This window comes from Pundamilia nyererei, unplaced genomic scaffold (assembly GCF_000239375.1).
Source record: "Pundamilia nyererei isolate P.nyererei 1_Seehausen unplaced genomic scaffold, PunNye1.0 scaffold00128, whole genome shotgun sequence".
Taxonomy (NCBI): domain Eukaryota; kingdom Metazoa; phylum Chordata; class Actinopteri; order Cichliformes; family Cichlidae; genus Pundamilia; species Pundamilia nyererei.
The window spans coordinates 950,791-977,252 of record NW_005187529.1 but is presented as its reverse complement, the minus strand read 5'-3'; the positions used below and the strand labels follow the sequence as shown (position 1 = coordinate 977,252).

General features: G+C 38.3%; 1 protein-coding gene across 1 annotated transcript in view; it reads left to right on the top strand.

The window, feature by feature from the left end:
* The window catches only part of LOC102195523 (CUB and sushi domain-containing protein 3-like), a 230,622-nt gene that overhangs the window by 6,815 nt on the left and 197,345 nt on the right, over nucleotides 1-26,462 (top strand). The window contains exon 2 of the mRNA XM_005743207.1: nucleotides 8,146-8,368. Coding sequence (XP_005743264.1) covers nucleotides 8,146-8,368 — 223 coding nt within the window. The remainder of the gene's footprint in view (nucleotides 1-8,145; nucleotides 8,369-26,462) is intronic.

The following is a 26,462-nucleotide window of genomic DNA, read 5'->3' as shown; positions in this document are numbered from 1 at the left end:
CACACACACACACACACACACACACACACACACACACACACACATATGTATTCTCACATTTATCTCTGTTCTTTTCAAAAGCTATGATCATTGAAGAAATATGCTATAACAGTTGTACAGCGACCACTGAATGACTACAACCACTCGATCAAACACCAACAGGTTTCAAAAATACCCACCAAACCAGCAGAAAATTTAGTACTAAAATTTCCACTTGAAATATCCATAGATGTGCAGATTTTGCACTTGTGATGTAACTGTCCCAACCTATTATTTGGGGTGTCGCAGAAAGCAATCTCCCCACTGGAACACTCAGTAAACATACTAAGGTTTAAAGTCATTGCTGATCCCCAATAATTCAAGTGCAGCTTTGATCCTGGTGTCTGCAGCTATATTTGGCTTTTGTTTTTAGCATTTTGTGAAAGAGTCCCTTCTGTTTGGATCACAATATTCAAAACGCTGCACATGAAAATCCCAGCCTCAATTAGCTTGACAGTGCAAGATTTAAAATCAGCACTCTGAATCATCAGCACCGTGTTACACAAGGTCCTGATGATTCTGTGTTTTGTAAAGGTTACGGAAGCAACAGCAATACAGGGACTTTGCAGCCAATGAAGTCTATGAGGATATTTGTTGACCTTTGCTTTGCTTTGCTTGGAAAGACCTCCTTCTTTACAGCCAGTGCTGTGTAACAGGCCTGATGGATATCTTTATAATGGCTGATTCACCGTTAAGGTCGGGTGCAAATCAATGCAGGTTTTTTTAGTGCTAAATTTGATGGCTAGGGGAGGTGCTATGGCCTTCCCCATCCATTGTATTAGGCCATCATCGTGAACAATGATGAAATGCCATCCAGACCAAGAGGTGTCCTTGACTAAGCATTCACTACAATCGTTCATGAGGAGATGGAGTATCAAGCAAGCAGAGAAATTACTTCAAATACATGTGGGGGGGAAAGCACGAGGTGCACAGCTGTTTTAAGTATCTTTATGCTTAGAACACAGTTGTGCATGTTTATGCACTGCAGTTGTTTTACAATGTCTTGCAACAGTTGCAAACATTTCTAAGTTGCTTTTGACAAGAAAAGGAGAAACCAGTTCCCCTCGTCCATCTGTAGTTTCTCCGGTCAGTTTATGTCACATAAACACACTTAACAGGTATGCGCATATGTGGGGACAAATGTAAGTCGCTTTGTTTCAAAGCATCTGCCATACATTTGAAATGCAGTGATGCACTCTGACATTGTCTGACTTTGTTTGTGTAGCATACTTTCCGCTGACACTTTTGTCCTTTAACAATGCCTAGTAGAGACCTTTATCCAAATGTTGCGCTGCAGTGTGTGCCCTTGTTCTTCTTTTTATTTTTTCCCTCGACACCTTTTAGAGCGACATGCAATTGATGAAGAGCAAATCTGCAAGGCATTATACATTGTTTCTCAGTAACTGACGCCACTTTGAGAATAATGTGACATTTTATTTTCCCCTAACGAAAACGCTCACACACCTGTGGTGCTCATGGAGGGGACGAACAACATTTCTTTTATTGTCCGGAAGCCTACACTGAAAGCCACTAATTAGAACACAAAAGGATTTATTTCAATACTACACTGATTGCTGAAGCTTTTTGTTAGATTAGATCAACTTTATTGTCATGTGCAGCCTGCCACATAAAACGGGCAAATAATACACAGTCAGTAAAATAGAAACACAAAACAATAGACAGCAGATAAAGTTAATAGACTTCAAGGGCAATATAGCAAATGGAACACAATAAATTTGCCAAACTAAAGGCCGCGCTCTTTCATCAGAATGCAACAGTTTCACTGCAGGGGGAGAGAAGAGACTCTGTGTAGCAGTTAAATCTGCCCTGCTGGATCCTGAAGCGACTACGGTGCAGGTTAAACTATGCTTGTTTATTTTCTGTGCCTATTTAATGATAGTCTGTTCAAAAATAGTCAATTGGGATGGGCAATCTCTCATACCCATCAGCAACCATCCATTACCCAGTGGCCTGTTTGTCACTCATAATAATGCGGATGGCAGTAAAATGACTGCTCCTCCCCTCTCCTGCTGCACATAATCACTGCTCTTTATGGCCCAATACAGATCTGCATTAATGGCGGAGGACAACATATTGGCTGTTTACTCGTTCATGGTGCACCAATCATTTCATACACCAGTCCATGTACTGAAAAGCCAAAAGTGCTGTCTCTCATTTTCCTCCATGCCTAAAGTAAATCTTAAATAACCCACTTAGCATGCAACAGATTTGTTTAGCCCTTGAAAATAATAGGATATTCTCGATGATGCATAATATATTTTGTTTACAAAATCAATCTTATTTTTCATCCTGTGGTTCATTAACTGGTTCATTCTGCCCCAAATCTCTGTGCTCACTACACAAAAGGAGATTACATTCAATAGTTCTGTCTCACCCTTTTCCTTTAGTGAGAAGCACAACAAGGCCAACAACAAATATACATATGCATACTCAAACACGTGCACGCACCCACACGCACACAAACAGAAACAACAGCACATACGCATGCACTCTTATTTTAGATTGACAAATACCTTCGGAAATCTCATCAGAGCTGCAGACAACTGCCATTTGTCTGTCTTTGTCTTGCAGAGCAAGTATAACAATCTGTTATCAGCTTCGAAAGTGTGGTGTGAAAAAATGGACCGTGCTTGTGTGCACGTCCAAAAGGCTAGGGGTAAATGTAAGCATTTGAGGAACAGCTGGGGCCATTCTTGAGATGTCTGTCAGGCTGCCTGGCTGCCTGCTGAGGCCACTGTTTCTGCCAGACTCATGCATTATGATACTGATTCATATTTTTCGGAACCATATTTTCCCTACTGTGCAATCACAGCATGTTGTTAATTTGGTTTCTCATCACAATTTATGGACATTTTTGCAGCGTGGCACTAACATGGGGTCAGAGAAAACTCTGGGGATTGCCTTTCACAATTGAAATGATGATGGAGGTTAGAGCAGGCAGCTGAGCGGTCACAGCAAAATTCAAGGATGAGATGCTGTTGGTCTAAGTGATAAATTAATTTAGTGCATGTCCTCTCTCCTGTACAAGGAAGCACATGTTGTCGTTGCATTTTCCTTTGAAGTAACAAGATGAATGCTTACAGTGTTCTTTTTATAGATGCAGCTTTTATGGAGCTGACAGCGCTTAACATATTACAAGCTTGTATGATTCACAGCATTGAAAAGGGGGATTCTAATTCATTTGAGGGGGAAAAAGGGGAAAAACAAGGGAGCCAATAGATATGGGTGTGAGGATGAGAGGTAGAGTTGCTGAGAAGGAAGGAGATAAAGAACAATTCTTGGCAGAGGGGAAAGTGAATTAAAAAAGGCAAATAAGACACACATAAGTAGGAGAAAAATTGTAACACAATGGTGGAGAAAAAAATAACAAATGGCGAGAGACAGTTTTGAGAGTTGAAGCAAGGATAATGACAGATGAAAGGAATACATAAAGCTGAGGAGTAGAAAGTGGGAGATAAAGGTAGAAAGAAGGGGGGGGAGAGATATCTTGGCAGTGAGCATCTGTTCTGTCATCCCCAGGACATCACAACAATCAGCCACACAAACACTTCTAAGCAGTTCACACAAACAGCTTTACTCTGAATAGTTTGCGACATTAATCATCTAATGCTTGACAAACATTGAAATAATTCAAGGACAAATAGAGCTCTTTTGGGTGGCGGGTACAATACAGAGGCAATAATAGCAGACTTTTACCATTTACAGGTTAGTTTGTCAAAGACCAGCACAAAATGTACAGGCTGCTTCACTTTTATGTTATTCTTCTGTTCAACACACTGTTAACACACAGGTACAAAACTGCGTGCTGCCCTTTCCATAGTTCAAGTTTAGTTTACTTTTAAGCAGTCGTAGTTATGTAGCACTGATGTAAGATTCTGTGTCTATCTATCTCTATATATTTTTACTCGACTGTCTTACAGTCTCACTCGGCCCAAATCAAATCAAATGTCAGCAGTATTCTTTTTGTTATAACATTTAAAGAGGTACCCCAGTGATTTAGTAACACAAAGTGAAACATCAAAGCACCAGAGAACAAGATCTCCTGACTTTAGTCCACAGCATAGGTCAAGTTACAAAACACTGAAACCTACCACATTTCCCATAATGCAACTTAATAGCCTATTTTAAAATAGTAAAGGGACTGCTACTTATATAGTGGTGTTCTATTTGCTTGAACAATCAAAGATGAGATAAGATAAGATTTATTAGTGCAACAGTTGGGAATTTCACACTATAACACCAGCAGAGTGGACAAAGCAGCAAAACCTAACAACAGTAAGGCCATCTATACTACAAGCCTCATTCTCCCATTCTCACAAGCTCGTTTTTCTATGCTTAAGTGCTTTCTGTCTAACAGTCACACTCCGATGAACGCATCAGCAGCAACTCCGGGTTCAGTATCTTCGCCCAAGGATACTTTGTCATGCAGACTGGAATATCCAGAGATCGAATCACCAACCATCCGATTAGTAGACAACCTGATCTACCTCCTGAGCCACAGCCACTTCAGAAATACTTTAATCCCACCAACCATTCTCACTATGTTATTAGATCTATTCTAGTCACAAGTTTTAGTTTTAGTTTTCTTTGGTTTTGAGTCATGTCTCCAGTGTTTCTGTAATGCCTGCCTTTCTCTTATGCCTTGGTTCTTTTTCATTTTTGTCTTGGTTAGCATTAGTATTCTTGTTACGATCGGCTATTTCCTGTTTTACTTTGAGGGGCTGTTTCTTTTTTTGTCCTGTGTACTTCCTGTCTGTTGTGCCCTGATTCCTTGACTGTTTTCACCTCCTCGTTGTTAATTGAGCTACCATGTGTTCCTCTGCCTGCTGTTTCTCATTAGTAATGCTGCACTTCCTTTTGTCCTCACTGAGTAATCTCTCTGTTTAACTGGATGGATCCTGTTTATTGATTGATGGATTTATTTGGATTCCTGTTTTCTTAACTGTTTTTGACTTTGTTATTTTGTGCCTGTTTGTGTCAGCCATTAAAGTTTTATTTTTTAGCCATAAACAACCAGAAACAGACTTCATGAGGGTGGTTTGAGGCCCTAACATCTTCTAATGAGCCCTGTGGTCACTGCCTGGCAATGTGGAGCCCACCTGGCATTTGCCATAGAATACCAGAATTGGCAGGTCCACCGCTGTGCCCTGTGCTTTTCACATGAGCACCCTGAGCAGATGACAGAAATGAAAGCGTCTGGAGAAAAGGCAGAGAACATTATGATGTCTGTCACATCGTTCAGCATGATCGGTGATGGTGGTCCATGCAGGGACTTCTACTGGCTAGGCAGTTTGACTGCCTTTGGGTACTGGGATGGAATGTTTGGGCCTATTCTAAGACCCTATGTTGGTGCAGTGGGTTCTGGGTTCCTCCTGGTGAATAGCAATGCCCGGCCTCATGTGGTGAGAGTATGCAGCAATTTCTCAAGAATGAAGGAACTGATAGCATTGACTGGTAGCCTGACTGAAATTCAACAGGACATCTCTGGGACATTATATTTCAAGCCAACCAATGCTGCAAGATTGTACCTCAAAGTGCAGTGACGCTCTGGTCCCTGACATTGTCAGGCATGCATTGTGTACATGGGGGCCATACAAACTACTGAGTAACATTTTGAGTTGCTATAATTAAATTTTGGCAAAAATGGACTAGCCTGCCACATCACTTTTTCTCTTTTTTGGGGGGTTGTCTTTGAATTCAACCTTCTGTAGGTTGATCATTTTCATTTCCATCAAATGATATAACACATTACCCAGTCTATATCAGTAAAGATATATTTATATATTTTAAACAGTGCATATTCCACTCATGGCAGGACCTCTTTGAATACAGCATAGGCAAATTACCCAAACTTTATGTATAAAATTTGTTGAATAGCCTTTTAAACCAACAACGCAAGTCTTTTTCCTGTCAATAATTCTGTGTAAGACTAAGCTTGTAGACTAAATGGAAGGTCACAGAACATTATGTTAATTTTATTTGGCATGACTTTCTGTGGTAATGACTTGGTAAAATGGAATTTTGGCAAAATGTATTCAAAAATATTTTCATAAAAACAGCAGAGATCACTTGGAAAGGAAACAGGGCCAGACACCAGGATTCGGATAGTACTTTAATATGCATTTTCTCCCTGTACAAACCAAATCTTTGTAATGTAAAACAACAGTAGTACAGCTGCAAACACTGCTTCTCAAATTTTTTTTAGACCATTTTGTCTTAGGAAGACATAAAAATGCAACAGCACAGCACCTACAAATATCACATTACTTATTGGCCAGACGTGTATGTCATGCTGGCAGATTTCTGGTCCTGATGTGCCATCAAAAATCCACATTTTTCCACCCATGCTCATAACTTTGGTGGCTCATTGATGAGTGCTGTTCTGGCAATTTATGATATTCCCAAGAGTGCTTGAATGCACATAAAGCACCATGTCACAGGTTGGATCATGTTGACCCTGTAGGTGGCGCATCAATGGTCCAAATTTGCCATGATTACCCAGTTTGCTCTGTGCTGGCGGAAATAATTGCAACTTAGATATGCAACAAATCTTGGCAAGAATTTGTCTCCTCTGCATTTAGAACAGCAGCTCATCACCAGACATTTTATTTTATGCATTACATATAGAACTCTACTGACACACTATGTTTGTAACTGTTTCTATCAGAAAATCACAAGAGATTACATAAAAATGAACACGGGTCAGGGTGCACAGTATATGCTTGAAGATGTACGGTTCTGGGATTCTAGGCCAGAACCCCTGTGCTTTGCTGGGTCATGACCCCGTTGAGTAAAAACTGCTGAAAAATGCAGTATTTCAGTGCATTATCATATATTTCATAATAGACCTTGTTTTGGTAGCTATACAAAACTTCCATGCTTTTCTCAAAAGTAACAAAATGACAGTCTGACAAGAAGGAAATGAATTTTTTTACTTTGCTTCACAGTTTAACATTTTAACTGTTTTGTCACTTCAGTTTATAAAGCAACCAGATTATTATCTGTCTAGTTAGAGGCCATTTCAGTGGCACAACTGCCAAGTGATCTGTGTGTTTGCCTTTTTCCCATACTGCAGTGTGTGTGTGTGTGTGTGGGCAGCACACTATGCAAAACATCCTTTACTTACCAAGTGTGAAAAGCTAATTACACAAGGGGTAAATTGTGGGGGGTAAACCATGCATCTTAATTACGTTTGCATTTCATTAGACAACATGCAAGATAGCCTGAAATGAAAAGGGGACGCTCTTTGCATTGTGACACAGTGTGCATGGGAGCAATTCTGTGTAACTAAGGAAGTACTCTGGATGTGGAAGTGTGGAGGGAATAGGTGTGATATTGTGAAAACAAGGTTGTTTAGTAGTGGCACTTACGTTCCTTTACATCAACACTACAAAGGTTAGCAAAGCAACCAGATTACTGTAGCTTGACAGTGATGGTATGAGGTTTAACATAATGTGTCTAGGGTATCAGTTCTCAGTAAGCTGGTGCAAGACAGATGACTAATCTGCTGTTTAAAGCTTGAAGCACCAAATCAGAAGACTTTACTTGTTGCCTATCTCTGGCACTTTTAGACCCTATAAAAAGACTCTAATGACACATCACAATCTTTTTTAAAAGCATCCTCAGTTATACATTTTTTTATATAACTGCAGCTGCAGCTTTCTGCATTTTATTGTCATTATTTGATCTGAAAGAAAACAGAAATCATAAATGGAAACACAAAACTTGGCTCTTAGTCAGCTGGTTGCCAGATTTCTCTCGTAGCTTCTGCCAGCTGAGAACAATGGGGATTTTCCAAACAATTTGATCTCAGTTAAAGAAATATTGCACATGAACATCATAGGGTGCATTCAGTTGTTATGAACAAATGCTATTTGGAATTGTCTCTGTGCAGGCCTGTTTAAAATATCTCTTTTATTTATTGCTGCTTGAACGCTTGCAGCAGACGAAGTTTATCAAAATGAAGTACTCTTTTTGTTTCTGTGCTGCAGAGCATTTTACTTTATTATTCTTCAGCTGAGAGTCTCACACAAACCCATTATATGCATTGGATAATGATGTTGTGTTTGTTCTCTTTCCTTCCAGGTTTTATCCATTCTTGTGGAGGCACTTTAAAAGGCAGGAATGGGACAATAGAAAGTCCTGGCTTTCCATATGGATATCCAAATGGAGCGAACTGTACCTGGGTGATTGTTGCTGAGGAGGGGAACAGGATTCATATAGTTTTTCAATCTTTCGCTGTGGAGGAGGAATATGACTTTTTATCTTTGTATGACGGGCATCCACACCCGGCTAACTTCAGAACGAGGTAAGAAAGCGGCAGTGCACCTTCAAGGCTGTGTTTGAAAGCTGGCAGACTGGGGTGGAAAGATGCAAGGGAGGGAAGCCTTCAGTGCTCAGTTCTGACAGAAAGTTTATCTTTAGGCTGCACATGACAAAGGCTACTTATTTTCTTCAGGGAGATGTCAGGCAAGTCTGATGTGGTGTGCAAGGGGTGTTGTGTGTCCAGTCTTTTCTGACATCGTTTTGAGTGGAAATGTAACCGCCTTCTGAAAACTGAAGATTTTTTTACTGAGGAGAAGGGAAGTGCTGCATGACTCTGATGGCTGATCTGACAGGTGCTCTTCAGTTAAAGTATATATAAAAAAACAAAGTCCACGAAATCTTGTGTTGTGATGCATGGGTTAGCTCACTACCTATCTTTTTTATTCGACTGCTTTACTGGAGGAGACAGAGGTGGAGACAAACATCAGAAAAACATGAACATCAAACACAAAGATTTCCTGTTGCTTTCTCTGGTCACTGAACAGGCAAACAACTGTTTCCTCAGTGAGCTTCCTAGATTCTTCCAAAGTCCCTGTTGCTTTGCATTTTCAGGCTGCCCTCTTAGTATTTCTCTCTGAAAGTATTATTTGGACAGTAAATTCACACATTTTTTCCAAAATGGGCATCCATGTACAGAAACAGACGTACTAACTGCTCAGGGTTAAATTGACACGTTTTCTCAGATAACACCATTCTTGGCCATTTTTGTGGTACATGCCTTCCTCAAGGATTTTGATTATTAAAATATTGCTAATGCTTTTTATTGAACACACTGATCACCAACTCAGTGCTCAGTGAAGCCATCAAACTGTGCAAATTGGTTTAACTGTGAAGGTTTAAACCAATCATCATTGACGTGCTTTATGAGAAAATATCAGTAAATATATAAATAATTCGTTGTTTAAAGGACACGTTATATATGTGACTCATAAAAAATCTGCACTCTAGCATTCTTGGGATGTTCTATTTTCTACTTTCCCAAATAAATCCTCCTTTAAAGAATCATTTTATGTTTCACTTTCAAAGGAAAAAGCCATTTAGGTCTCACATTTTCCTTGTCAAAACTAAATTGCTCAAAAATAAACGCGGTCTTCACAGATAAGCGTTATGTATATTATGAGAAGATTATCTCTACGCTGAGCTGATAGAGAAGTGTGGATACACAGATCATCAGTTTTTAAACCTGTCAGAACCTTTTCTTTTCTTTCTTTCTTTTTTTTAAAAAGAGACATTTTGATTACCCACTTCTATTCACAAGCATGCTCCATCAGAGGCGAAAGTGGGGTCCAGTATTTCACAGTGAGACACTCCAAGAGGCAGTGCCAAATGATTTCTCCTGGCCCATTTATGTGGTTCAACTTCAGTGGAAGTGGACTGAGGTCACTGATAATAGAATACAGGATTTATAGCAAAGAGTGACAATGAAGGAGAATAATTCTAGTGCTGAATCACTGCTGATACTTTAGCAGATGAATCACTTTAGATACTTAAAAGATCCAATTGCATAATACCATCAGGCTTATACACTGAAAGGTTTGTCACCACGTTGCTCGATTCACCATCGCATCCTGATCTCACAGTCTCACGTAAGTCTTGTTACAAACAACCAGAAAGAATCAACAGTCAGAAAGAACCAGTACGAGCAATAATCAGTCATGTTGCAGAAATACTGCAAACTGAACCAAACCAAAAATCTTCTGCTATTCCACCAACACACTGACTCACGCTTGTTTTAACCTTAGTAACATTTAAAAAACAAAAGCAAAAAACCCACAACAGAATTCAAATATTAAAAGGTTTTCAATGTCAGAATTTTTATTTTAATCCCAGTCCTACCAATTTACAGCGAACCTCAGTAACTACTAGCTCATGAGTTCAAAGTGAGTTTAGCCAACTTCACTACAGGTTGCTTCTGCAGGTCTGATGAATGAGGCTGACTATAAATAACTATATACGTTATTATCCTTATTAGAAACAGCTGTTCGATGGGGAATATAAAACTTATAAAAGAACAGACAGGTGTGGGCTGAAATACCAACAATCAGCTGCTTGCGTTTTGTGTGGGGTTTTTTTTTGTTTTTTTTAATAAAATAAACTATGCCTGCTAATGTGGTTACTGTCCTGGCATTAGTTCAAATATAGCCAGGACAAAATAATTTCTTGCCTTGTTTCTTTTGTAATCATATGTTTCTGAAAACATCAAGGAAACAAAACTGTTGTTTTAAATTTTGCTTTCTTGCTTCGGGATAAATTTATATTCTTATTTAACTGAAGAAGATTTATCTGCTTGTCATTATTCAGTTTTCTTATTGTAGCGACATGATTTCAGCTGTGACAATGTTGCTATATTTTCAAAAAGACAATATTTTTTTGTCTGTGTTGATGATTCTTTTTTTTAAAGAATAGGATCAGTTTTAAATTTTGTCATGGTCATAAGTCCATCCCTTATATAATCAGTCATGGAGACAGAAAAATTGCTTTACTTGTGCTAAATTTCATGTGGGCGTGTAGTTTTCCCAAAACAGCAATTAATGCTTGTCAACATTCAGCAAGCCAGACTGTTACTGGACTGACCCACTATCAAACCGTTGTGGCTTAAAGCTGAAATAAATATAGTGTTAGTTTTAATCTAGAAATGACTCAGACATGTTCCATAAATGGTAAAATATAAAAGATTTTAATTTAGATAAATAATCTCATTGTCTCCTAATTCAACAATCATTGCAACAAACTCGGTTCAACTGTCATGCTTTACCTGAAACCCGAGCCCTAATTCAAATAACATTTGCCAGTTTTTAATTACAGGTATTCTGAACGGTTATGTAAATGATAACATGATATTATCACATCATGAAAGGAGTTCACTGAAATTGAAAATAGCATTCCCTGGAGTGGATCATTGTTATTTCATGTGTTGAATGATAATACAGTTCTTTAATACAGTTCCTTAATTTGTTGGACAAAGAAATGATTTTTTGTAGTTTTCCCTCTGTAATCACATTGGATTTAAATCAAACAATTAAGATGTGATTGAAGTGAACTGTTAATTAAAGATGGTTTTTCAATATTTTTTCTTTTTTCCAGTAACTGTTTAATAATTGCACTTTCATACATGGCCCACCTGTTTCAAGTGGCTCAAAATTATTTGAACAAGTGACTGACAGGAAGTTGGGTTTTTTAAAAAAATAGCTTTTCACTGTAATTTTAAATATGAAACCCAAAGAGATGTCACTGCAAGTGAGAGAAGGCATAATTAGGCTCAAAAGACCATAGAAGACAACAACAAAAAAAACATCTTAAGGAACCTGCTCTGAAGAAAAAAGGGGAGATTAATGTGTCCTAGAATGATAGGGAAAAAATATGGAGAAGGAAATAAAGAACTTCCAAAGCATAACACATTATCTAACATGGTAGAGGCATTGTTATGAGATGGGCAGGTGTTGCCAGTTACTATTGTTTGCTGATGACCCAACAGTTGATAAAAGTAGTAGGATTAATTATAAAGTGTACAGGTTTATACTCTGCTCGGTATTCTGCTGAAAAACTGATCAGACAGTAATTCATAGAGCAAAGTGATAATGACCCAAAACATACTGCAAAAGCACAAGAATTTCTCAATGCAAAGAAATGAGATCTTCGTCAATGACCAAGTCAGTCACCTGAACCCAATAAAGTACACTTTAAAGTTACTGTAGACAGAGAGACCCACAGAAAAAGGCCAATGACCAATAATGAGTTATGTTATTTATAAGGGTCAATATGCAACAGAATAAGGATACACTTAATTATAATATTACCAGGATCAGAATTAGCAGCTGGGTACTTGAACTCTTGAGACATCTGAAGTGAAGTTAGTCTGCTTACTGGTTATAGTAACAAACTGGGTTATGGTCTTCTACCTCAATTTGGGGACTGGGGACATGTGTCTGGGAAGCTGCAATTTCCTAACCATGACCTGTAGCTGGTAAGGCAGGCCTGCCTACCAACACTGACCAGAGCAGTTCAGATGGGGCACAGCTGCGTAATGTGGGGCTTGTTAAGCAAAGAAAGGTTGGCAGAGTGCAGAAATTATATATAATGGACTTAACTAATGTTTAGCTGCTATATGACTTTTAACTTGCTCAAATGTAAGGATGTATTTATGTTTGTAAATGTATTTGCACGTGTTTAAACAAGAAAAAACTCTCTGAACTGGAATGGAAAATAATCCAGAAATCTGAATATGAAGGAATTATGAAAAAAGGAGAAAGATCTGAAACAGAAGACCAAATGGAAGTAAACTTTCTGTTATACTTGCTGGACTTTGAGGGGTGCCTTTTTAAGATATAGTTAAGGATATGTGCACTGTGATGAATGACGCATACAAGTCCTTTGTTTAAACTCCAACCCTACTTTGTTCCCTCCAGGGATGGTACGATTTACAACATGATAAATTGTAGACACACTTAACCATCTTCCCCATAAATCTGCCAATGATAGCAAATTCTCATGTGTCGGCTTTTTATTTTTGGTTGTGTTTTGTTTGGTTTTGGGGGTTTTTGGACTGAGAATTAAAACTATTTTGAGTCAAACATATTAATTTACTTTCCTTCTAAGCTCCGTTATTGGTCTCACTGAGCCAGGAGGACTATTAGGTCCTAGTCTGTCTTCCTTTGCCGTTCAGGGGAGCAGCTGTACCATTATCAGCAGGACATGCTTTGGTTCTGGCAAAGACTTCCCTGCTCTCAGCAGCTTTACTGCATTTACAGTACATTACCACAGTTGTAGTCAACTTGAATAACTGTGTTTAAACATCACCTGTCTGCTCCACTGACTTCGGTGCTGCCTTCTGTGTTGGCCCCTCCACCCCACTCCTTACACACACACTTAAAGTGAAGACGTCGATGGTGAGCAAAAAACGTATGAAGTACATTCCAGGGTTTGTAATCACCAGAAATGATTAAGCTAAGTGGCTAACATGTATATACAGGTGAATGTGTTAATAATGTCTGTTTAAACCCTTTCTTGTGATTATTTTCATGTTGGCATTAGATAAAATAAATAAAACAAAATTTCTCCCTCTGCTGTTACTGCAGCTTACTGCAACTTCTCCATGTCCATTTCATGTTTTGGAAAGGCAAAATGTGAAATGGGCATAACCTTGTCTTTAGGTCTCGTCTGGTCTTTAAGTCATAGTCATTCCAAATTCTGCTGTAATTCAGTTTGTCAGTTGGACGGCCATGCGAGGAGCAAAAATGGTCTTTCTTCCCTCTGGTTAACATTATGTTTGTCATTTTTATATCTAAAGGTTTAAGGGCAGTCTCTTACAGATTGCTGGCTGTTTAGATAGAGCTGTTTAGCTTTTATGCATAAAACTATCACACATCATATCTCAATGTGTTAAAAAGATTATTCTGGATATCTATATTGATATGCATTGAGTAATGTATTAAGAGCCAAAGGACACATCATTTGATAGAAATAAAAAATTATTAACCTACAGAGTGCTGAATTTGAAGACACCACAAAAATGAAAGTAAAAAAAAAAACGTGGCAGCTAGGTTAGTCCATTTTGCCCAAAGTTCATTGCACCAACTCAAAAGCATACTCAGTAGTTTTATAGCCCCATGTACTTGTATGCATACTGCCAACATTGGGGCATATTCCTAATGAGATGATGGATGGTGTCCTGGGAATATCCTTCCAGATCTGGACCATGCACCATTGGGCTCCTGCACAGTTTGAGGTGGAATCTGGCAGGATTGGATGGGCAAAACCATAATATTGTTCTAATGAGTTTTGTGGGGGCAAGTCAGTGGTATCAATTTCTTCATCCATTCTTCATCCGAGGGTTTCATCCCAATACCTGATGGCAGTCAGGTTGCTTAGCCTGACAGAGACAGTGATACTAGTGGCCTTCTGGACGTCATTTCGGAGTTCTGGCAGTGTTCATCCTTGCACAAAAGAGCCAATACTGGTCCTGTTGATGGGTTAAGGAGTTTCTATTCTTCCCTGTCCAGCTCTCCTAAAGTAACTGCCTGCCTCCATACTACCATCTCCTCCATGCTTTTCAGACTGTGCTGGGAGACACAAACCTTCTGGCAATGACACATATTGATGTGCCATCATGCAGGAGTCGGTCTACTTATGCAACCTCTGTACGGTCCACAGATCGCCTCGTGTTAGTAGTACTGACTCTCACCTTAGCAAATTGTTAGTGGCCTCCAGGTAAAACCATTCTGTCTTTGGGTGTTGTTTCATTGTTGCGGCTGTCTATACATTGCAGCTAAAACGGATTTACAACTCCCTCTGCTAATTAAACGACCAAATCAATGTCCTAGAAGTTAAACTGACTTGTTGCTGTACTTGTATTAAAAAGTGTTCCTTTAATTTATTTTGAGCAGTATATGTATATATTTTCTCACTTCTAATACATTGCACATTGCTGTTCCCACATATTGTATGGGGATAATTGGCTTGTATAACCAAATGAAATAATTTTATAAAAAGAGATAATATTTGAGTTGGAATTCAGATTTCAGCTTGTATCACTTTTACAGCTAATCTATCCAAATACCAAAAGCTAAAAACAAATCTCTGCAGTGGCAATGATTTTCTCAAAGGTAAAGCAAAATAGAGGAGTGTTGAATTTGTGTTAATAGCACTCTGCTCAATAGCTTTTGTTTAATTTGTTTTCCCAGCTTTTCACTGCTGAGTCGGTGTCCTTGTGGTTAGGGATGGATAGTGTGTGCAATGCCTTGTGAGCTGACGATATTTTCTCAGCAGTATTTAGTACTTTAAAGATTCTACCACAAAAAAAAAAAAGTTAGTTGGTATATTATATAGCATTATTTTCTTAATTCTTTGTGAGTCTCCATAATACTGCCAACTGTACTCTGAGGTGTTTGTTTACAGAGATGTCAGATTAAGCATCTGCAATGGATAGAAGCTGTAATGTTATGCAGTGATGATAACATGAAAGGGGATGAAAGGGGAGCTTTGCTGAATCAATATTTTGATGATTCAATGATGAAATGTCATTAGCATTATAGTTAACTAACAATATTTCACAGTCAGTCTGTAGAGCAATAAATATTTAGTATTTTCAACCAAGGAATCGCCAGGGAGCTGCACAATATATACACAAATTCTTGTACCCAGGAGTTTAACTCAATATACTGAGATACTAAGCAGTAGAGCTGGGCGATATAAGATTTTTTCATATCACGATATGTTTTTTTCATTTCAGGCGATAACGATATCTATCACGATATAAGCCAAATAACTATATTTGTTAGATTTAAATGTGCCGTTGCTCACAAGTAAAATGTGAAATAATCAGCAGCTTGTTTTTATTTAAATATTTATTTCCCATAATAAGTTCAACAGGGTAGATGTACTTAAGGAACATGAGACTTTTTCAGATAAATAAAGGCAAATATTGCAAACTACACAAAAGGCAGCCGCTAAAGCGTTTAAGTTTCAAAATAGAACAAACGAAACAGACTACTAAATTGTCAATTCCACTTAGAAACAAAATATTAATTCTAAAAATAAATCTTAGTTTGTTTTACAGAAGAACAGACAAAATTGACTAACTTTTGTCAATATCAAATAAACTGAGAACTAAAAGGAAATTCTCAATCTCTCCTTGTTGTATAGCTGAGCTTTTCAAACAGTTTTAACAGTTACTTTAGTCTGACAAAAGCCGAATGACGAATTAGCGCTTTCAGTCAGAGATTGAGCATGCACCGGTTTATTGTATTACCAGACTTGCTTTTGACACAATTTACTCTGTTTTTTGTCAGACTTGAAATAGCCGAAATACCTTCACATTACGGAACTTCTATGGCTCTTCCGTTCGACAATCTCTCTGGCATTGGAACCATCATCTGTTTTCTCTTCGGTAACCTTCGGTCACGCTCTCGGTTGATTTTTCTCTAGTCGGCACACTCATTTCCTCCATTACCCGGGCGGCTGGCTGCTTGCCAAACAAATACACACGTGCGGCGCCGGTGTTCTGGGAATCCATCCTACCTGGCAAACCATCCTACCCGTTGTTTCTGCGCATGCACAACACGAAATTCAGTGGCAAATTGTCCTACCTTTGTGAATATTAGCTAGAAAAATACTCTGACCGGTAAAATTAACTGCCAAACCAACCTACCTTTGTAAATGTCACCTACAAGCATACTTAAACTGCTAAAATTTTGTGGCAAATTGTGCTACTTTTGTTAATCTGAGCTAGAAGCATACTTTAATAGCTACATTTCAGTGGCGAACCATCCTACCTTTCTGAATATGAGCTAGAAGCGTACTTTAAAAGCTAAAATTCAGTGGCAAATCATCATACCTTTGTTAATAACAGCTACACACATATTCTGACGGGTAAAATTAAGTGCCAAACCATTCTACTTTGGGAATGTTACCTACAAGCATACTTTAACAGGTAAAATGAAGTGGTAAACCATTCTGGCTGTATGCATATGAGCTACAAGCATACTCTGATGGGCAAAGTTAAGTGGCAAACCGTCATACCTACTTAAATTGGTGCTGGAATGACTCTGTGACAGCAGAAATGTGCATAAACTACTTACGGTAGCACGTTTTGCCAAAGTAGGATGGTTTGTCAGAACACCGGCTTGGCACTTGTGCTGTACGTAACAAGTCACGTGATGTTTCATGGTTTCACTGGCACAACCCTAAGATAAAAAGTACCTGCTCAGTGAATCTAAATACAAATCCACCTCATCGGTTAAATCACAAGCACACATTAATAGGAGCATGAATAAGGGAAAGGGGAAAAAGAAATAATTGGAGTTATCAGTAACAGTATTAGAGCTCACAGAGGTTGTGGGCATGTTGTTATTTTGCCAAGAACATACCTGTTCTCTTCTGTCTGCAGACTGTGAAGGTCAATTGCACTTTTTTTGACTGGCATCAATCTAATCCACTATATTATGGCTTTAAAGCAAGCCTACAGGGAGTACAGAATTATTAGGCAAGTTGTATTTTTGAGGAATAATTTTATTATTGAACAACAACCATGTTCTCAATGAACCCAAAAAATTCATTAATATCAAAGCTGAATGTTTTCAGTTTGTTTTTAGTTTTAGCTATTTTAGGGGGATATCTGTGTGTGCAGGTGACTATTCCTGTGCATAATTATTAGGCAACTTAACAAAAAACAAATATATACCCGTTTCAATTACTTATTTTTACCAGTGAAACCAATATAACATCTCCACATTCACAAATATACATTTCTGACATTCAAAAACAAAACAAAAACAAATCAGCGACCAATATAGCCGCCTTTCTTTGCAAGGACACTCAAAAGCCTGCCATCCATGGATTCTGTCAGTGTTTTGATCTGTTCACCATCAACATTGCGTGCAGCAGCAACCACAGCCTCCCAGACACTGTTCAGAGAGGTGTACTGTTTTCCCTCCTTGTAAATCTCACATTTGATGATGGACCACAGGTTCTCAATGGGGTTCAGATCAGGTGAACAAGGAGGCCATGTCATTAGTTTTTCTTCTTTTATACCCTTTCTTGCCAGCCACGCTGTGGAGTACTTGGACGCGTGTGATGGAGCATTGTCCTGCATGAAAATCATGTTTTTCTTGAAGGATGCAGACTTCTTCCTGTACCACTGCTTGAAGAAGGTGTCTTCCAGAAACTGGCAGTAGGACTGGGAGTTGAGCTTGACTCCATCCTCAACCCGAAAAGGCCCCACAAGCTCATCTTTGATGATACCAGTTTTGACTTAACAAATGTTTTTTGTCTTTTGTCACTTGAATGATGTCAAAATCCTCTACTGGTTTTGTACTCAAATGTCTGCCTCATTCATTTTATTACCATGCTCTGGTGGCTAACAGACCAGCAAACTGTTGGTTGAAAAGACTCATGACAACATTTTGATGTAGGTCAGATCAGTTAGTTGAATTTTATAGTTATTATTAGCATAGGCCTGATAACAACCAATAAAATGCATTCCGTTGGTCTGCATTTGCTACCAAAGGAAGGCCATCCTGACTTTGATGCAACAGATATAATAAAGTTTTTAGATTGTATTGTAGTACTGTTTAACACATCAGTATTAGTTAGATTTGAACTACATATTGATCTATATATAGTGCTAACTACTGATTCAAAGCCCAAAGCCCTTAATGCAGCGGTCCCCAACCTTTTTTGCGCCACGGACGGGTTTATGCCTGACAATATTTTCACGGACCGACCTTTAAGGTGTCGTGGATAAATACAACAAAATAAAACTAGTACCGGTACCGAAAAAAAGAGATAATATAACGCTGAACACCGATAAAAACCCTGAAAACTATACATTTCACACCTGAGCCTCAACTCTCGCGGCCCGGTACCAAACGACTCACGGACCGGTACTGGTCCGAGTCCCGGGGGTTGGGGACCGCTGCCTTAATGCATCAAAGTTAACATAATTTGGTGTTGGATTAGAAACCCATTTGCAACGGTAAAAGCGACAGCAACACTGTCTTCCCCTCCTCTCATTGACACACTTCACAGCTTGCTGCAGATGGGCAGGCACACAGCCCCCTCATTAGCTGCTGAGCACATGACGAGTAGCTGACACTTTGTGAGGACTTTCAAGAGGTCAGCAAAACCCTAAAAAAATTAAGCAGTTATCACAAATCTTAAACTGGCGGGTGCACATTTTAACATTAGCCGTTTAACTACTAGCAATTAGCTAATAGCCACATTAGCCTTGTGTTATCGTTTAAGGAGCGGCTAGTGGCTATGGCTAATAAAAAATGATAACCTTAAAGTCGGAACTATCAGCAAATATTAGTAGTTCAGACCATCTCTAACATTAATAGACATTTTTAGTTAGGATGATAAACAGTGGACATTATACCACTGCTATTTTTTCTATAAATTGCTAAATTCCCAGACTAAAGATAAAAAAAAGAATTTCCTTGCTATTAAATATTCCACAGTCAGAAAAACAGAAAAACACATTTTTCTGTAAAGTGACTTTAAGTAAATGACTGTAATTTGGCATCTTAATAAAAACAATTTTAATGTGCTTTGCTATTTTTTTCTTGCTTTTTTTTGTATATTCATGGATAACAACAGTAATTATATTTTAGCATTTCTGATTTTGATTCATTTTTTTTCCATATGAGTCATATTTACTATTTTTGAAAGATTATTTAAGTGATGTGTCATGTCATTCATTTTTAAGAAACATAATAATAAAGGGTTAACATTTTGCTAAGCCACACGTCAGACATGATATTTTGCTTATATTTCACTTGGAGCTAATCCTGCCATTTAGAGAGAATGAGGGAAAAGTTGGTGTGAGACAAAAGTGAATAGCTCAGATTTTGATGGGTTTTTGCTTATACCACCCCAACCTCTGAATAGCAATGCTGCTCTTTGTGCTTTCTTCACACTTTTGTTGTTACCAAGTGGTGGATTTTTCTCTCATTGTGAGGCTATGTTGTGTGGTGCCAGAAAATGATAATTCCATGAGTCTGTGCCTCTAGGGCCCCAAGAGTATGCTAGTAGAACTCATGCTCTTACACAATTAATTCTCCCCAAAACAAAAGTCATTGGGAAGGAGAACAGAACAAGTTTTTGTAACTTGTGTATGTTTTTCTTTGTTGAAGTTTGTCAAGAAAAGATTCAGCAAGTACTTTCCCAGCAACTTGAAAAGTGTGTATTTCCATATGACAACGTCAGAACTTATGTTATTTTGAGCTTTTCCTTTTCTTTCCTCTTGTTGATCTGCTGTTGACTCAGGCGTCATTTCATCTGGAATAACTAAGAAGGTGCATGTAATAATAGGCAACCCTGTTCTTGGCTTTTCTTTTCCTCTTTGAGGGTATTCACAAATAGAAACCTTGATTAAGATTAAAGAGCTCTTTAATTTATTAATGCTATTAATTAATTAAATTCTGTACGGAACAAGACAAAAGCGACAATGAATTTTTAACATGAAAAAGAATTGACATCCCCGTGATGGACCTGATTAGTGTGTCTCCCCATTGATGTATGTATTCTCTTTGCTCTGTGAAGTTTTTTCCCCCCCTCATTCCTCTGACTCTGTGCTGTACTTACATTATGTTCAATCCCTCATGCCTGAGAATGGCTTGGTGAAGCACTCATTATTGTACTGATATTATATGCTGAGAGTAGCAGAATAGAGGAGAGTTACGGTGATTTTTATTCTACTGTTGCTTGCACAAATAAGCCCCTTTCAGACACGCACTTCTGTGTGGAACTGTAAACTGATGACATCTGAATGGGTCAGATTCTTGTATGAATGTGCACCCTTTTCATTTTTAACACAGCACAAGTGGGAATGCTACCTGTTACATTTAATGTATAGGCACACACACGCACACACAGAAATGGACTTTGTGCCTTTCTCTCTCACATCTTGACCTGCTCAGCTTACTAAAAGGTGCATTTTTTTCTGAACTCACAGTGGTTTTATATCTATATTTATATATATATATAGTCTGAACATGACATGAACACTTAATATGCTTTAATAAATTGCCGTACTTCTATATCTTTGGTCCATATGTCATATAATTCTGGACAGACATAGATGTAAACCGCCAGCTGACTGAGTTGACTGAGTGGTCCTCTCTATGCGTAGTTTTTGTTTCACTTTTTGATACAGTAAGTGTTTTACAAACACGTTGTCCCACCATGTGCCACCAGAACAGCTTCAGTATGACCTGCCATTGATTCTACAAGTCACAAGAGAAATAAAACACCCTCCAGATAATCCCGCTTGTGGTGTTCTCACAATGTTAGTGGAGAGCTGTAACATGTCAGGCTTGAATGTGTTAAATTGCGTTGACAACTGGTGACCGTAAAGGCTATAGCACATGATTCACATCATTTTCATACTCATCAAATCATTCAGTGAACCCACATGGCCTTTGACCGTACTGTTATGACAGTTTGCAAAACACTGGAAATTTAATCTATTGATTTGTATTCATGGACATGAATGTAACATTTTTCCCTAAATAACTGATACACAGCCTGTGGGTGGTTTTATAGTTTATTAGTTTTATTATATTGTGTCATGGCAGTTTGAGCACTACAGGGGTATCTATTCATTTTTGTTCACTGACGCTATTTGAAAGAGTGGTGGCATGTGTGTGGCATTTAAGAAATCCCCTTTTTGTACGTAATTTCTGCTTTAATTAACTTTTTCATTTGACATTTGCTTGCATGTTCAATAATTTTCTTAAACCTGGTGATTAATTATGGCTCTTGTATCCAAAATGAGGTTTTCATTAAATAAAAGCAGGATTAATGGCTGTGTAATGGTTTTGTTGCGGCACTTTGTGGTGATGTGCATTGTGTTTGTTTTGTCATTTGGATGTGTCTGGAACTTTGATGCCACCTGTTATTAATTGAATTAATTTGATAGTGGCACTCGTGTGTGTGGGTGTGTGTTTGTCTGTATGTATGGGTTCAGAATTTATACTGCATCTCGGAGCAAACATAAGCCATGAATTCCAAGGAAGTCTCTGTGGACTCCTGTGAGGGATTGTGGTGAGGCATCAGGGCAAGCGTATAAAATCATTATGTCTATGAGTAATCCCAGTAACATGGTAGTTTTAATAACTGTGAAATGGAGTTTGAAAGTGCCAGGATTCTTCCTCCATTTGGCCATCTAGCCAATGTAACCAAGCCTTGTTCAAATAGATAACCACTACCATTTCATGATCATTCTTATAAATCCTATAATGTTGTTATTTAGAATAGAGGACAACCACCTCAGTCAGACATTTTTGGTGAAGGCTGTATAGGAAAAGGCATGTCAAAATCCACTTGGAGTGTAAGAACAAACAAACGAAAAAGAACAAAATTGATATTGGGGGTACACCTGCAGTTCCTTAATCCTTTACTTAGGACCTATCAGAAAGTCTTCTTGTTTAGCTTTAACCTCCTAAGACCCGAACTCTTTCATGGCATGGATTTTAAATTTCTTATTGCTATTTAGGCTGATTGGGAGCCAATGAATGTAAAAATAAAGAATTACCAGATTTGATTTTTTTTACCTGATTTATTTTCTGAGAAAAATTAGATCCACATATGAGGACATTTGCTTTAAATTTTGATAGAACAGTTGCAGTATAATATCCTTGTAAGTGGATATCAGGCCCTTGTAGAGCAAAATTTAGTATTTTGGTCTAGACAACCCAAAATGTGGTGTCCACATATGTGGAAGCCAGGTCCTAGGAGGCTAAAAAGAAGGATTTGGTGAGTCCGGTTCCAAAGTTAGCATTATGTAGCCGGTAAACAGTTCAGTAGTATTTAAATTGCTTGATAAGAAACATCCATATGCTCATAGCATTTTTCTTTTTTAATTTAATTTTTAGAGGTTCAAAGCATTCTTCTATGACCTCTGGCATTTTCTCTTTTTTTCAGACGATTATCTGTAAAGAAACCACCAACAACCATACCACACTCAAGCTCTCTTATATCACCATTATTCCCTCACTGTGCTCAGTTTGAATTTCAGCAGGTCATGACTGCATGTCTAAATGCGTAGAGTTGCTGCCATGTGATTGGCTGATTAGATATTTGAATTAATGAGCAGCTGAGCAGATTTACCTAATAAAATGGACGGTAAGTGGATGACTGTAGAAAATTACAATATGATACTCTATCAAGTTAAAGATGTGTAGACAATTAAAAAGGGGAATATATGAGCATTCTAAACATCCTTCAGTTTGCTCATGTTTCATTTTCACGTTTCAATCCAATTAGTTACTTTAGCCATATTCATTTTTTTTCACCTCAAGCCAGAAAAATGTAGAAATTAATTGACTGGATGATTTGACATTACCAACTGCTTTTTTTGTTTTTCTGTTGAGGCCCCCAACCCCATCACCCAGCCCTTTGTTTCCAACAGTAAACTGAAGGCAGGCAGTTCACTTTTATCTTTGCTTACTTGATAATATCAGCCACAACACTTAAGGCGCATTCTCCACTCCATCGCTTTTTGTTCTTTCTTCTTTCACTAAAAGAGGTCAAGAGCAGTGTAGCAACAAAGAGAGAGAGGCAGATACAACCAAAGAGACACAAAAAAACCCAACAAAACGACACAAATGGTGAACCAGTAAGATGGGTAGAAGAAAATTAGGAGTAAATAAACAACCAGAAACAGACAACCAGAAACAAGTGAGGGAGAGCGATTGTATAAGAGCTTCTGCAGAATTGAAGGAGAACCAAATGGAGGTAGACAGACACTGAGTTATAATAATAATAATAATGGATTGGATTTATATAGCGCTTTTCAAGGCACCCAAAGCGCTTTACAATGCTACTATTCATTCACTCTCGCATTCACACACTGGTGTGAATGCGAGAGTTAGACAAATAGAAATACATAAATCCTGTCTCACATGCCCTCTCCTCACGGTGCAAGTGCTATAGTGCCACACTAATCAAATGGTGGGAATTTTTGACACCTTCCTTTAGGGCTGAGGTAGGTAGCCCTTGCTTCAGGTGTAAGCAGGGCTGCAGCTGCTCAGTTAGCTCTCTGGTCCTTTGTCACAATATATATCTTTCTCACCAATGCCGAATTGGCACAAGTGGCTTATCTAGAACCAGTAATGTGGATTCCCACCCCAAAAGGAAAACTTGGGATGGCAACATAAAACTGTGGGTCCTGAAGTTGGAATTGCTGATGTCAGTAGCTATAAGAGGGACTACAGAAAGAAATTCACAGATGATTTGTAGATGGTTTTACTTTTTTTTTTTTTTTACAACTGCAATTCCAGTGCATAATACTACCTAGTGTTTCATTTCTCAAACCTGTTGAATTGTTGCCTGATTTGCAAGAAGCACTGAGGCAGAACATGCACTGACTTACACTGCACTGGCACTGTGTCGATACAAAGCGGTAAGTCATTCTTTTTACCTTGGCATTGCTGTCATCCATTAGTTTTTCAGAAAGCTGTTGCTCTATATCCAAGTGACACTCTTGTTGGACAAATGGTTTTGTGCATTCTGAAGCTTATGATCATTTTTTAACTCAAAGTTTGGAATTTACTTGTCAGTATTTCTTATATAACCCTCGTTTCCACTCAGGCATATCACTGATGTGAAATACAGTGAGACGTGCTTTTGCATGTTAAAATGTGTTTTAAGATTAACAGTTACAGTCGACTTTACAAACTTATGCCAGGCATTAGTTTGCCTTTTATTCTTATTCTATTTTTTCATCACTTTGACTTTTACTTTCCTTAGTGATTCTAGACTACCACCCATGGTGAGATTAATCCATAATCGGGTATTAAACATGCCTTCTTTGTACAATCTCAGATAGAAGTATACTGTAGCTTGCACTCTTCTGTCTGATATCCAAGTCTTATTCCTTATTTCTGAGACAGCTGGCCCCTTGGTGTTGATTTGTTAATGATATTCCAACCATTTAACTGATACCCTTGTTGCCAAAGCAACAAGCTGCAGCAAACAGCAGATGTACTTTTTTGCATTTTGTTTGATACTTCTCTGGTACTGTATAGGTAGGAAACTTATTTCCCCTTGTTAATCCATTCATCACCCAAGTGGTAAAGACATCCCCACCATACACATATACGTATGTATATGAACCATTTTTGGGTTCTACTGTTTTGTCCTGTCACTGATACAGAGGATATTTACTTTGCCCACTTAGAGAGTCTTAAAAACGTTACCATCCTTGGATAATTGGTTAATCTTTGACCTGTATTTATCATATAAATTAGGACATAGAACACATTCCTGCTTATTTTCACTCTCTGTGATTCTCACAGTGAACTAGAATTCGAGCAAGCGGTCACCTCAGCAAAATGAAAACTTTTTTGTTCTCCATTTGGATTCTGGGACAATAAATGTACATCTCACTCCTGAGAGGACAGTTTGGAGAAAGCATTAACTTGTTTTCAAAAAATAAATAAATAAATAAATGGAAGCAAGTGACTGTTAACAATTTTAGAGACTGCAAGGATTGATGGCAGCAGCATTAGTAGTGATTCCTTTGGTGATTCCCATACAGTTCAGCATCTTTGATCTTCATCCAGAACAGGACAGGAGAGGGATACTGCTTTTGCCTGGAGGGACAGGGACTTCATTCTCAGAGGAACCCCACTGGGGAACCTTCCTCAGTAATCAACTCAGATACATTGCTGACAGGCTGGGGAGCCATCTGGGAACGTAGGACAGAGAGGGGCATGTGGGAACCCCCTTGATCGTCAGAACATATTAATGTACTCTGACTGAGGGCTAATTTATCTTGCTTCCAGGGGTTTGTTGCCACTCATACATCACAACCACGTGCTGGTGTGAATAGACAGCACTGCAGTGTGCCGTATAAATCACTGTTGTAACGATCTCTGTGCTGCCTTCAGGTGGCAAGAGAGCTGCCAACTTGGGTGTGGCCTCAACTGATCCAGCAGACTTTGATGAGTCAGCACCAATCTGTGCCTACATGCTGTGTCACGAGAAGTATTAGAATACATTTCCTCTAATTTCCCAAGTCCACCAGTTCGGTTTCTTCATGCTGGCCAGATTCAGCCAATGAAATGACACCTGTAGTAATTGAAGTCTTGAGTAGATGTTCTGGTGCAAATAGACTTTAAATTTGGCATCCCTCAAAGCTGGAGTTTTTTTTTCAATAGGGGCTCTTCTTGTTTGAAAAAAAAATCACAGTTAAAAGAACTCTATGAGAAGGTGCTCCCTTATTCGCTTATTTAGCAATTTCATGAGCATTTGTGCTCAAACACTAGTTTTAAGTCTTCTTTTCTGTTCCCCTTGAAAAATATATAGAGTAAAATTAACTTTAATATGCTTTAAGATGAAAATAACTGGTGATTGACAAGTCGTTACTGATACATGGACATCTCTGGTTCTTACAGATCTACCCTCATTCTTCTGAGAAATTTGTTTTTGTTGTTTTAATTATTGTGGAAAGTAGAAGTAAATCACAATAATTTTGTGTTCATTAAAATGTATTTAGATATTGCAAATTGATGATAATTCATCCTATTTGTGATGACACACTTCTCTTCCCTACATAAGCTGCCTTTGTAAGTTAA